At 28.2% G+C, this 14,895-nt stretch overlaps 1 protein-coding gene and 1 pseudogene across 1 annotated transcript; both read left to right on the forward strand.

Moving 5' to 3' along the window:
• The first annotated feature begins 1,938 nt into the window (after positions 1–1,938).
• Positions 1,939–5,359, forward strand: LOC148201203 (B3 domain-containing transcription factor VRN1-like; annotated as a pseudogene).
• A 552-nt stretch (positions 5,360–5,911) lies between these two features.
• LOC148201204 (BTB/POZ domain-containing protein At3g19850-like) lies at positions 5,912–8,691 on the forward strand. The gene is made up of 3 exons (XM_088114339.1): positions 5,912–6,006; positions 6,133–7,290; positions 8,140–8,691. The coding sequence occupies exons 1-3, from the start codon at positions 5,944–5,946 to the stop codon at positions 8,458–8,460; spliced, it is 1,542 nt and encodes a 513-aa protein (XP_087970465.1). The 5' UTR covers positions 5,912–5,943; the 3' UTR covers positions 8,461–8,691.
• Positions 8,692–14,895: the final 6,204 nt, after the last annotated feature.

Genomic DNA, 14,895 nt, shown 5'->3' on the forward strand with positions numbered 1-14,895 from the left:
AATCAGAATAAGAGAAGATCGATAGCTTACGTTTCGACCATAGCCATCCAAAATATTTTCTCTGTATCTATCTTTTCTTACCTAAAATAAGAATTTTAAACAATCTTATTCTTTAAATGGTCTTAAAATAAAAGTAAACATAACTATAATATAATGATGAAAAAAGAGAGAGTAAAAGTAAGTCAAATCAAAGGTTCTAGCATTTGTTCTCTCTCTTGCAATTTTCGTTTTCATTCATTAAGGCGATCTCCCTGTACGTTAGGTATGCTGCTAGTTTTCAAAAAGTTGGAAATTGAATTTAAAGTTAAGCATGATATCATAATTATAGTTAGAATTTATTTTAATAATATTTATTTTTTTTGTTAGATATATTGTTTTATTTACTATTAGGTAGTTATACATTAATGTGTAGTTTTATTCTCGAGATTTATATACCTCACAGTAAGAAAATGTGTTAGAAAATTTTATATCGATTAAAAAGAACCCCAATTTAGAGTATATAAATGAATAAAAATCTCATTCTATAAATTAATTTAATGAGATTGAGTTAGACTTAAAATCTCGTTCGATTTTTTTATTTTTTATTAAAAAAAATAGATACTAAATCAAATTTTAAGATACCAAAAAGGTTGGAACTACCACTCAATTGTGTTTCCAAAGTTTAACTTTGTTTTCTGTATCTACTCTTCAACCTACCTACACTGTTATTAAAACCATTTATTCTACTTCCCTTTTCCACATCTTCTACCTATATCTAGAGCTTTTAAAACCATTTATTGCACTCCCCTTTCCCACATGTTCTACATTATATAGAATTCTTATTTGAATCTCATTCACTCGGTTTCTAAAATTAAGTCGTATTTTTTATAAATTCAAAAATTACTTATATTTAATATAATCACAAAAATACATTTTTTTAATGTTTTAGTGTTTTTAAAGTTTTTATAAATTTTGTTTTGATAACCTATTTATAAAATATTATATATAAATAAATTTTTAACTTAGTTTTAGTTTTGAGATTAAAATATAATAAACACATTTCAGTTTTAAAAAATAATTTTTATTTCAAAAGAATTTATCCATAAAATAATCAAATAAGTTATTATTTTTTAAAACATCCTTATACAACATCCAAATTGAATAAAAATACACACAATTTTGTAAAATTTAAAAAGATAAAAAAAAGTTAGATTTTAATGTAATTATTCAAGAACAGTGAATATCATTAAGTTACAACATAGATCAATATGTTAATTTAATAATTTTTTTAAATATTATTATAAATATATTATTAGGAATAAAATAGTTAATATATTAATATAGTCCATAGGATTTTATAGAAATTTAATTCTGTAAAAAATTTTAATGAAGAGTTTTTTTTAGTTTTATAAACTTTTTTAGTTTCAATCCATGTGAATTAGGACAAGATCATATGAGATAAGCTAATGTGATAAATCTAAATACTTAGATCCTTCCTTGTCTCTATTGTTATTATGTTCTTCCATCATTCATAATTGAATTGAAGCACATCCTTTCATACCATTCCTAGTCTCCATTTTCATTTTACCAATAAAGCATTATTCCTAGTCTTCATAAGAAGAACTTTGTTTTTTTTTATATTAATCTTATTCAAATAATTCAAATATTTAAAAAATTAATTTTTTTTTGGCATAAATACATTTATTGGTATGATTACTAAATTAAAACAGCACCTGTTTGTTTTGTATCCAAATTTTTTTGTAATATTCCATTATTAGTGGAAATATATTAGAATCATGCACATATTTAATCATTAATTTATTCCGTATTTAAAAATTTCAGTTTCAATTTATTTGTAACAAATTTTCATTTATTTTAATTCTAATTATTTTTCCTTTTGTATATTTAAGTTCTCTCTACTTTGCACCACTGATTCATTTAGGTTTAACAAGTTGAACAATGTCTTCTCAATGTCAAGGAGTGCATTTTTTCAAGGTCATTGTGGAAAGCACCCTTCAAAGGGGAATAATGGTAACAATTTATTTTTCTTTTAATATCATTAACAAAATTTTATTAACGTATACTGCAAAACCTATGAAAATTTTGGTACATTCCTTCTTCGTGTAAATCTACCTTCAAGTAATATTATCATATTGCTTTTGGTATTGATTTAATTGAAGTTGAATGGGTATATGTTTACCTGTTTTGGAGAATATAATTCTTTCAAAAGTTTCAATTTTTAAATGCTAACTATCCGGGATTTCTGTGATTACCATTGTTAATGGATGTTGTTGGATACATTAGGTTTTCATATATTCTTTTAAATTTATTTTTTTAATTTGTATATAAACTAATTTTAATTTGTATAAAACATGATTTCATATATAATCTATTCAAATTCATCTTCTATACATGTCTTTGTATATTGATTTGCTGTGTTGATGAGATTCTATGATCTAACAAACGTGACAGAAATTACCTACCAGTTTTGTGAGAAGACATTGGCAAGGAATGACAAATCCTGTCACCTTAAGTCTTCCAAATGGTACCAAGAACAAAGTGCATTGGGTGAATAAGGGTGGTGATGTTTGGCTTTGCAATGGTTGGAAAGAGTTTGCAGAATACTCCAAGTTGGACGTGTCACATTTTTTAGTGTTTCGATATGAAGGAAATTCTTGCTTTAACGTGATTATTTTTGGAAAAAGTGCTTTAGAAATAGAATACCCATTAAGCAGGGATGCTGCTAATGAAAAAGTGGAAGAAATTATCGAAGGTGTTGAGTTTTCTGCAAAATTCAGTGAAAAGGGAACTAAAAGACCAAAAGAAGAACTTCAAGAAAAAGAAGAACAACAACCTAAGAAACATTCTAAAAATAGAGCATGTTCTGATTATTCCAAGCACATGAATCATGGTTAGTGTTATTTTTTCTTTAAAAGTTTTTTTTTACCTCTTTTAATATACTAAATAATCTTATTTGGTTTAAGATCTTACTTAGTTTAAAAGTCAAGGCCATTTGAAATCACAACATTACCTTTTATATGTATATGTATGTATATGAATTTATATATTCAAAAGTGGAAATTTGTAGGAGATGGAAGTAGTCAAAGAGATTTCAAGAAGAAAGTAAGACTCTTTCACGAGAAGGTGAAGGAGATGTTCAACTCTAAGAATAATCACTTCACAAGTATTATCCAAAAATCATACACTAAGAGAGATCTTCTGGTAATGTTTTTTTTTTCTTTTTTGTGTTTATCATTGAGTATTTGTAATGTAGATTTTGTAAACCTTAAAAATCATGAACTGATCAGATCATGCCAGCTGAATTTTCCAAACATTATCTACACAAGGAAGGACTTGCTACACTTTTTGTTGAAGATGGCAGAACTTGGGAGGTTGACACAAAGCTGAATTTCTATGGACAATTAACATTTTTCAGTGGGTGGAGGAAGTTTTTGTTGGATAATAAGTTGAAAGTTGGTGATGTTTGTGTTTTTGAGTTATTAGAGAATCCACAATTTCTATTCAAGGTTACTATATATCCTCTAGAAGAGGAGGATTCAACCACATCCCTCTTCAAAGGTATATAATATTATTACTTATTTTATATATAGAAAAATATATTTTTGAAACACATAATTTTTATATATTCATTTCAAACTATCTTTCTTTATTTTTTTACTTTTTTTTCAAAAAATTACGAAAGTTATTTTTTTTAAGACTATTTTATCTTTAGTTGTATAATGTCAATGTGTATCATATTACTCTTATTTTATATTGTATCAAATTTCATTAGGAATTTGTGAGTGCATTTTGCATTTGACATTACCAAGTTTTTCTATTTACAATTCAGGCCAAAAAGGAGTTTCTCATTTGCCTTCTTCATCCCTTAAAACTCCTGTGACCTCTCAAGCAAGGACACCAAAGCCCAATGATGATCTCTTCATCAGCATCAAGTCAGGACCACCGGTATGCCAAACTATAATAATCTCTATAAACAAAATCACATATAATATAATGATTATTTGATTAAGGATAAACATTTAATTTAATCTATTCATTTTTACATAGGGAATTCTGAATTGGATCTCTATACTTTTTCTTCAATTGGTTCTATACATTTAAAACATTATCTACTTAATTTTTTATTGTTATTTTTCTAAACATATTTTTTGTATATATCTTTTGTTGTTGAAAAACATTGATTGAAGCATACATATACGTATACATATAAGTGTAAATTATACAGTTTTAATGCATTTTAGTTTTCTGAAATTCCTTGAGTCTGTTTTCTAATATGCATAATGTTTACATGATTTATTCTTAATATGGTTATGTGTAGTTAATATTTTATTTAACAAGTGTTTGGTAGAAACAAAACTTTTGGTTTAGCATAAATCTGAAATTAAGAAACTACGTTTTCTATTTTTGTCACACCTTTTACATAATACCATTTTCATAAAACCATGTTTCATGGAATGGTTTTTGGTAAAGTTACTCAATAACCCACTTAATTTTATTTTATTAATTTATTATCTTATGAAACCCTAAAAAAATACTCTCTTCACTCACCATGTCTCTATCTAAAAAGATTACTTTGTACTTTTTCTTATTATTTTGAATTGTCTTGGGTTTAATATCATTTTGGGAATAAAATTTATTTATATTTGAATTACAAAATGTTTGTAATTTTTTTATATAAAAAAATTATAATTGAGTCAGTGAGTCAAACTATTTAACTCTCAACCCTGATAGGTTGGGTCGGGTTCGAATTTTTCTAACTTGCTAACAAATGAACCGGGTTTGGTTGGCTCACTAAGTAACCAACCCGTGGTGGACCGAATTTGGTCGGGTTGGGTGACCCATTTTGACAACACTGATAAAGAAAGATAATATTTTTCTATTTATCAGGAACTACATTTGTTGGTAATTTAATTTTTATATCAAACATTATCTTAATCTCTTATTAGAGCTTGCAAAGTATACGCAAACCTTGTAAGTATCGACAGAAGTAATGTAAACATATGGTAATTTTGGGATGAGTATGAAGTAAATTAAAATTGTGGTGACTTGAATTCATTTGGTATTGATGAAGTAATGATATTTTTTATGATTAATGCAGACAATACCATATGAATATGCGAAGAAGTATGCTAAGGAAAATGGAAGACTTGTGACTTTTCGTGTTGGGGATAAATCGTGGCAAGTAAAGTTTTTGTTTTATGATGAACATTACTCTGCTAGATTCTCTCGTGGATGGGCTGATTTTGTAAGGGATTGCGACTTGAAAGTGGGAGATGCTTGTATCTTTAGGATGGTAGATGAGCAAAATCTTGTGTTCAATGTTTCATGTTTAAAAGGAAAAAAATCATCAGGACCCTAAGAAAAGAGAGAGATAAAAGAGTAATCATGGTGTTAAACAAGAACTTTTATATCTAAATAAACACAAATAATCTTGAGGAATACTTTCTTTTCTCTTTGTTCGAGAAATAATAATGGATCTAAGGGTCCACAAGTATTGTTCATCTTCACATGTTTGAGAAAGTACATCTCAAGTAAATCCAAACTCCAAAGCCAACGCACGCATACGTGACACAGCTGAAAACTATTTAACAAAATGCTTTGGCTTACACTTCTTGACCTTCTTGACCTTCTGACTCTGTCAGACAACTTCACAGACTCCATTGCTGTTAATGTTTTCTATAGCAAAACATCATTGTCATTTTCTTTCAAAATCTATCTTATTTTCTGAGATACCCAACTTGTTCATGCAAGACGACAATTTACCCACATAAACTATACAATAATGAACGCCCTCTTCCATGTTAAAATAATGAAACTCAACATTAGCACGAGGATACGGTAAATACTAAGATTCTCATGTATATAATATATATAATCATTCCTTTTCTGTTTTAGTAAAATACAAGTTTCATCTGTTTGGTCAATGAAGAAGAAGTAGCAGTTATGCCGAAGCACAGTGACTTGCAAATTCACATTAATGAGGAAGAAACATTTCTGTTGGACAAGGTACTCTAGCAATTCATTATTGTTTTCCTTTTCTTAGTGGTTTATTCTCGTACAATGCTAGATTTAGGATGTCAAATCCAATGTCTCATCTCGTGAATTAATCAATCTATTTCGTTCATTTTGAAGAAGTTCATATCAAAATACTGTGGAAGAATGAAAAAAATGTTGAACCATGAAAAGAGAATGTGCCACAGCAAGACGTTGAGCATTGAACTCAATGATTTCCCTGGAGGGTCAGAAGGGTTTGAGCTGGTTTTAAGATTCTGCTACAACCATGGCAAAATTTCCATCACTGTGTCGAACGTGCTTCTCCTCCATTGTTGTGCCCTTTTTCTAGGAATGACTGAGGAAGTCTTCAGCGGCAATCTCTTGCAGCAAACAGAAACCTTCCTTCAGGGTATCTGCTACTGGTCATGGAATGAAATAGTTGTGAGTCTCAAGAACTGTGAACTGTTTCATACATATGCAGATAAATGTGGTCTGTTAGAAAATATTATTGGTGCACTCTTGGCAAAAATGGATCAAAATTTTGAGGGAAACCTTTTCACCTCCTCATCTTCATCATCCCCATCGTCTCCCGAGAGCAATCATGCCAAGACATTTTCTTGTTCAACACAAGTTACTCCTAAGACTGTAAAACCAACTTTGGCAAACAAGGAATGGTGGTTTGAAGATTTGGCTACTTTACCGCCAAAGATCATTGAGAAGATTCTTCAGATTGTTGGAGCTTACAAGACAGACAATAACAACTCAGTTCTCACAAGATTTCTTCTGTATTATCTGATAAAAGTGACCCAAACAGAAGAGATTAATTGCAGCAACAGTGTTGATTATGCTGGTCTTGCAGAAACAGCTGTATGTGGGGTCATATTTGCTGGTAACAAGAGTTTTTCTTGTAGAGGCCTTTTTTGGGTGTTAAGGATTGTATCAAGGTTTGTGATGAGTAGAGATTGCAGAATTGAAATTGAGAAATTGATTGGTGGGGTGCTTGAGCAAGCAACCTTGGATGATCTACTGGTGTCTGGGCACCACATGGGGCTATGTTATGATGTAGCATCTGTGATAAGATTGATTAAGCAATTTGTTTATATAAATGGCTCTGATGGAGGAGAGTGTGCACAGAAGTTGAAAAAAGTTGGTAGATTAGTTGACAAGTATTTGATAGAGATAGCCCCTGATCAGAACCTCAAAGTCACTAACTTTCTTGCAGTTGCAGAATCTTTGCCTGATCGTGCTAGGAACTGCTTCGATGGAGTTTACAGAGCTATCGACATTTATCTTCAGGTCAATTGAATATCGGACCCTTTTAATATACTGCTGTTGTTACAGTTCTTTATCTTTCTATAAGAATTGTGAAATTTCTGAAACAAAATAAAAACAAAAACATAAGCAAGTGCCCCGACCAGATGGTAAGTGACCTAGGCCAAATTTTGGCATTACTGAAAAACAAAAACAAAAAATCTGTTTCTTATTATCTGGAATTTTGACAAATTTTGGCCTTGTTATAATAAATGTATTTTTGTTCTCATCCTGCAAACCACAAAGCGTTTAGTGCAAAAACTAAATATATTTTTCTCTGAAATAATCTACACATTCTGGTAAAAAAAATTCCAACTTTTAACGTGCAGAAACCGGTTTCTGCATATTTTCTCCACAATTTTGGAATTTTCATTATGTGTTTATATGCAAAAAAGATTAGTCATATAATTTGTTGATACAAAAAATTTAACCACACTTTAATCTAATTTCCAATGTCATCCCAGGTCGACTAGAAATAAGACCAATTTATAGTAAGTGAGTATAATTCTTAGTTTACAAGCCGGTTTTGTGAGGTTGAGTTAGACTTAAAATTTCACTTCTTAACATAGTATCAAAGTTATGGTTATAACCTATCTTAGCAATATTTATTGTTTGTTAACCGCTATTTGACCACCCATTAATATCTAGTCTAACACTTCGACATAAAAAGAATGTATTGGAAATCTCACATCGACTAGATAAAATCAATTTATAATAAATAGGTGTTATACTTAAAAGTCCACCTCTTATCGGCAAGGTTTTTTTTGTCCATAATGTTTCATTTCCACAATTGTATTAAACTGTCTCATTTCTGAAAATAACTGTGAATTGCAGTCTCACCCAATGCTGGCATTTGAGGAGAGGTCAAGATTGTGCAGATGCCTTAATTACAATAAACTGAGCTTTGAAGTTTGTAAGGATCTTGCAAAGAACCCCAGAATACCTCCAATCATTGCAATGCAGGCTCTTATTTCTCAACAATCCAATGTTCCATCAAGTGACTTAGAAATTCAGGAGAATGAAATCATTAAGACAGATTCATTCTTGGAAGAGAAAGAAGATATGAGACAAAACCTTCAGAGAATGGAACTAAGAGTAAAAGAATTGGAGATATTGTGCAAGGAAATGAAGGTTCACATATCAAAGTTTCATTAGCCATCACCCACAATAATGCTTAATCTTTTATCTGGCCAAAATGTTTTTTTTTTCTTTCAAATGTGTGTTTTAATGGTCTTGCTTCATTCATATTTCTTTGATTGTAAAAAGATGTATTTTTTATTTTTATTTTTTTGGTTTTGTTCCAATGGGTACATATAGTAGAAAGTCAATATTCTACATTGGCCTTCCTTTATACACAATAAACAATGTGATACAAGTATTTGGATTCTCATACACAATTTCCCAATTTGTATTTGGATTCTCATTCATAATATCACCGTATGCTTTACATATAAAATTTAAAGGATAAAGTAAAATATAATAATTGTTGATCTATTCAATGATAAAATGCATTTATTATAAGTTAATATAATTGGACTCAATTTGTCAATACAACTTATAATATGCCAAAACTTCTTCAAGGTCCAAGAAAATTGTCAGGTTACGTCATTTATTTTGAAATAAATTTTTCAGAACATATTTTATATATATATTAAATTATCTAATAAATTAAATATTTTAGTAATTTAAACAAAAACGAAATGAAAACGTGAATGAATATTAAAACAAGTATAGAGACATAGACAAAACATATATGTAAATATTTATCTTCATTCTCATATTCAATTCTTCATATTTAATTAAAGACATATAAAATAAACATATTTTAACATATAAAAATGTTAAAAAAAGCATATTTTAACAATATCCACGACTTTATTTATCATCCTTATTCAAAACTCAGCTTTTTCTTCCTCCACTCTCTTAATTTTAAAATGAACATTCCCTCTTTTAAAATGTGATTGTTAGATTATTTATTCAGAAATTTTTTGTTTTAATTTTCAGAATGGAAATTTTGAACTAAATTTTTTCAAACAGGAATTTTACAATAAAATTTTTATAATAGAATTTCTAGAACAGAACTTATAGAACACGTTTTGAGAATACTTGAAATACATTTTGGAATGAGTTTTTGAAGAGAAAATTTCTGGAATAAGCTTTTTGAAACATAAATGATATCTTTTAGAATGAATCTTCTAGAACCAAATTTTCAGAACACCTTTTGGAACATTAGATATGCGTCTCGGAACAACGTTCCATAAATAAAATTTTCAAAGAATGAGCTTTCTAGAACAAGCTTCTTTCTTTCTCCTTTCATGGAGTGCAGCGATGAAGAAGGAAGATGTAATTGAAGGCCATCGCAACAGTGGCAGTGGCAAAGATGGCTTGCTGCAACAACGAGGGCATTTTTGTCTTTACAGTTAATATGGGTGCATGAAGAAAAAACCCAGTAGCAAACCCTCGGCCCATACGAAAGGTTTGACAAAATTCAGAATTTAAATACCTAAATTTGAATGCTATAAATATAACTCGTTCAATATTTCTCATAAACAATTATTAATTTAAATGTGGAGGTGTCATTTGTAAATAAATAAACATTGCCTTTCTTAAAAACACTCTAAAAGAATTGTTGTTTTAGTAACAATAAGTTATCACTGTGAGAATAAAATAAATTGTAATTAGTATATTTTACATTATTATTTTAAGATAAAAAATATATATATTTCAGTATTAGAAGGGTAAATCAAACGATACTGGATTAGTAAATTATAAATTATTTTATTTTATGTTTAAAGTACAAAACGGAAAAATGAAATAAAAATAGAGGTTATTTGTAAGGAACTAATTATAACATTTGATTCTTTTATTGTCACTTTTCAATTAAGCAAATTTACTGTTTAGTCAATAAAACGCAGACACAACTAGAAATAAATAATAAACATATGTTTATTTTCAATTCCAATACCCAACATGTAATAAATGGACACTGCCTGTAATAAAAAAAACATTATTTTCTATTATTACTATTACTATTATTATTACTATTATTATTATTAATAATAATAAGTACACGCTAATTTTTTCATATTCTTTATATTTTGATTTTGGTAACAAAGCACAACCATGGTATAGTACAATACAATGGCATTTGACTTTTCAATACTTAGAGCAGAGGACTGCTTCAAGCATTCTTATCGCTAATTTGAAGACTTGCTTAATTTATAAACAAGGAATGAATCAGTCCGAAAACAATTCAGTGGACATGCCCCAAACTAAGTGCATCTATAAGGAGGCCAAGTCTATATGCATTTCCTTTTCTTTATACATATATATATATATATATATATATATATATATATATATATATATATATATATATGTGTGATGAAAAATGTTTACTTTTTCTGTTGAAAGTCCCACATCGATTAGAGATAAGATCAATTTATAACATATAAGTGAGGTGCAAACCTCCCCTTATAAACTGATTTTATGGAATTGAGTTAAGTTTAAAACTCACTTTCTGATATGGTATTAGAGTTATAATTAGAGTCTATTGTAGCGAGTTGACATTTCTTTTCATCTTTAACTTAGTGTTAACTTATTAACACTAATAGTCTAATCAATATGATTTTATTTTAGTTTATTATATTTAGGCTGAGTACATCTTAGCATAAGTAGCTTAAATGTATTCCAACATGCATAATTCAGTTCGCATAGAAAAATGAATACGGTTTTAATTTGAAAGGACTAGATTTTAAAGTATTTTTTATTGCAAGGTTGAAGAGTTCAAGTGTTTGGTAAAATTAGGTTTTGTTCAAAGAAGCCATTGATTTGAGTAAAAATGGGCATAGATTTTTTCAAATTCGTTGTTAAAGAAGAAAGAACGTAATTGAAAGAGAAACTCTATTAAAAAAATGTAATTTGCTTGATCTCTTCATTCGTTTGATTTTAATAACGTTAATGTGTAATCACTACATTGTCCCTAATATGGGTCTAATTAATAGTTAGTTTGAGAAGAGTTATAACAGTAGTTTATTGTTTATAAAAACATAGAATGAAAAGTCTAAGTATTTAAAATTTTGTTTTATTTTCTTGTAAACTCGTCTATTTCATAACTTATTTTCTATTTCTGTTATATCAATATATAATTTAAATTTTTATACTACATGTACAAAGTATTGCTACATTTTTAATAAACGATTTCTAAAAAATGTCTATTAATTGGAAATTAACACATCTAATTTTTAATAAACGTATTATAATTTGGAACACTGAACAGAATACATTTTTTTCTTTCTAAAGAAACTATTAAAAACAACAATCCCAAAATGAGAATTTTCTTAGTCTCAAACAGAAACGTGTTTCTATGATATGACTGTTAATTATGGCTTAAGAAAAAAGAAAGTAATTAAGATGGAATGAGTCCTAATTTCACACAATGTCCCCACTTAGACCCAAATCAAAGTAATTTCGGTACTTTTCCTTTTTCCCTATCAACACTCCTAACTTAATCAACCAATCCAATTTCCCCTTCATTATCGCCACATTCCATGATAGTACAATTACAAAAACATCCTTGCTAAATCTAAATATATGTATATAACTTGTTTCTAATATTAAATTACCCTAAATCATAATTTACTCTAAATTTAAATAAGGAAGAAACTTTTGAAGTTTCCAAAAAAAAATATACAAATGCATTCAATAACATATTTCAAGTATATAAATGAAAGAGAACTTTGTTTCTTAATTATTGAATTTTCGTTTAAACGCGTGAACGTTTATATACGAATTTTACATACAGAAATATCGGTAAGTAAAATTTATACTTAAAATTCACATATTATTTATTTTTAAAAATTCTTATGTAATACCTGTATTATTTATGGATCAAAATTTGTATGTAAATATCGATAAACAAATATATTTTTTCTTATATAGTGGTGATGGTAAGTTTAGGAATGCTTCTTAATTGTGTTTCAAGAATTAGTCTATAATTCTAATTGAATTGAAAAAAAAAAGAAAACATATATTTAAAGTTAAGCTTTACTTAAAAAAAAAGTAGCTAAAACAAAAATGGATTTAGTGCATCATTTTTGTTGAAAACAATGATGTTGAAACTAAGCAAATCTTACAAAACAACTGATTAAATTGAAATAAGTGTGCATCAATTGATTTACTCATAGATAGAAGATGAAAATGAAAAAAAGATTGATGGTTTTGACGAAGGGTATTTTTGTCTTTGTCTGATTAGGTGCTGTCTGTGGCCAGCATTGGTTGGTGATTTCGTTGTGATGTGTACGTTCGTTACCTTTTTGGGGGCAACACTTTGGATACATCATCCAATTCCGCGTTCCAATGAATTAGATTGACACTGAAATAAAATTTTAAATTTAAAATATTAAAAGTTTATTTTCAAATTTGGATGAATATTCACTAAATTGTAATTAATTTCCAAATACGATGTTTATTATTTATTTCGATAACTTTTATTTGTTGATAATCTCTTCTTGCTTTTAAATGATACACTATGAGTTAACTAATTCATAGTTAATGAAAGAAAAAGATTTTTCTTCTATTCACGTTATTACTTTCACGACGAATAATTGTTACACATGTTCTCTTTTTTATGTATTTTTTAACCAAATTTAGTTTTGGTAGTACAATTTTAAAGTTAATTGCTTTTCAAATTTAAACAAAATTTAAATAAACATATAAATACAGTCATTTAATCAATTTTGTAACGGTAAATAAAAATGAATTATATAGTGCTAGTTTTGATTTTTATTGTGAAGACTTAATACATAAGAATGAAATAAAAACTTAAAAAGAAGTAGACATTAGAGATAAAGTATAGAAACATAAAGTATAGAGAATATTAACTTTTTATATCAGTTTAAGAATGGGTATAGAAATTGTTACCTTTTATACCAATTAAATATACAATCAATCGATATACGGTAGTTCTAACCTGAAAATTTTATTTTTAGAAGAGACACATCGAATATACTATCACTAAAGTTAAAAATAAAAATACTTCCTTCACCAACACAATCATTTCTCTTATCAAAACATACTCAATTGTTATAGTGGTAGGTTTATTGATTATACAAAAAAACATTGAGGTCGATAATAACATCAACATCCATGGTGGCTTTGCTCTGAGAATCATTGAAATAGGCAAATACAATCATTACTACATTTTTTACAAGCTTTTCCAAGTATGCCTCTAGAATGTCTCATATATTTGAGAGCATTATGGATGATACTTCCTCTACACAAAGCTTCTTCTCTTGAACTTTGTACTTGAAAAAAAAATCATGGATTTGACATTAATACTAGAAAAAACCTTAAATGGCCACTACAGTTTATCTTTATGAACAAGTGTGTTTGTGTACTCTAGCACTCACATTCACTCACAAAATTAGCCAAAAAAGAAATTAAGAAGAAAGGGAAAAACAATCGTTGGTGAGTCAGAGTTTTGGTCGGACGTACGATGTGATGTGACTGAGGGAACGACAGTCTTGGGTAACTATGTTGAAAACATAACAAGTGTTTACAATTGACTTTTAGAACATTTTGGAATGGAACCATTGACAATGGTAATTTTCAAGAGACGAGAGAGTTCAAAGAGCATTGCGCCTCGTCTACTAAGAGGCAATGACAAACGACATTACAAAGAAAAATCTTCAATTGTGGCTCACTAGGGACGAGGATGTGATGTTGAAGAAGCTAAACCACAAATAAGAGAATGGAAAGGAGCAAGCCTCCCGTAAGAGGAAAAGCCTCGTCGACGATGCAAATCCATGGTTGTAGGCATGACGATGGTCGTGGTTGCAATAGTTGCAGTGATGATTGTGCTAAGAGGTTTGTATATGTGTAGATCCATGGTGCACAAAGTGTTAATGGAGTAAGAAGGTACTCATGCATACTAGAAAGGTGAATGGAGAAAGATGATATTAATGTGAATACTACAATTAAGATATGAAAATTTTAATATTTCAATGCATACTAATTTAAAAAGAATAAATAAATCATTTTCTATACCAATTATAACTAAAACCATAAACCAATATAATTTTTTTTATTTATTAGAAATATATTTATAATTAGAATTAGTATAAATTTTTTTATTATAAAAATACTATCGCGTCAATATTTTATAGGGGTTATAAGTTTTATTTTTATTTACAAAAATGTGCCTGTGCTCATTTCTATGCCTATAACCCATATTATTTTTTATACCTAATAAACTACCATCGATATAAATATAAAAAATATATTTTACACTGAGATACTGTACCATGATTCAACAATACATGAAAGTCAGTTTTTGTTAGAACAAAAAATTATTTCAGTTTTTCTTCAATAAACACTGGTCAATATTTATTAATAAATGCCAAAGGAAAAATTATGTTTAATAAGTATTTAATAATTTGTTATCAGAAACTTAAAAGCAAAAGTTGAAGTCAATTTTTCAATCAAATTTGAAAATAAAAACACGCACATAAACAGATAAGGTTATTTTAAAAATAGATAAAAAATTAGTCATGGCGTGCTTTCTAATTAACAACCTCATTAAGTTATTAT

The sequence above is a fragment of the Vigna umbellata genome, chromosome 4, assembly GCF_029865625.1.
Source record: "Vigna umbellata cultivar VRB3 chromosome 4, Vumbellata_1.0, whole genome shotgun sequence".
In the NCBI taxonomy this organism is placed as follows: domain Eukaryota; kingdom Viridiplantae; phylum Streptophyta; class Magnoliopsida; order Fabales; family Fabaceae; genus Vigna; species Vigna umbellata.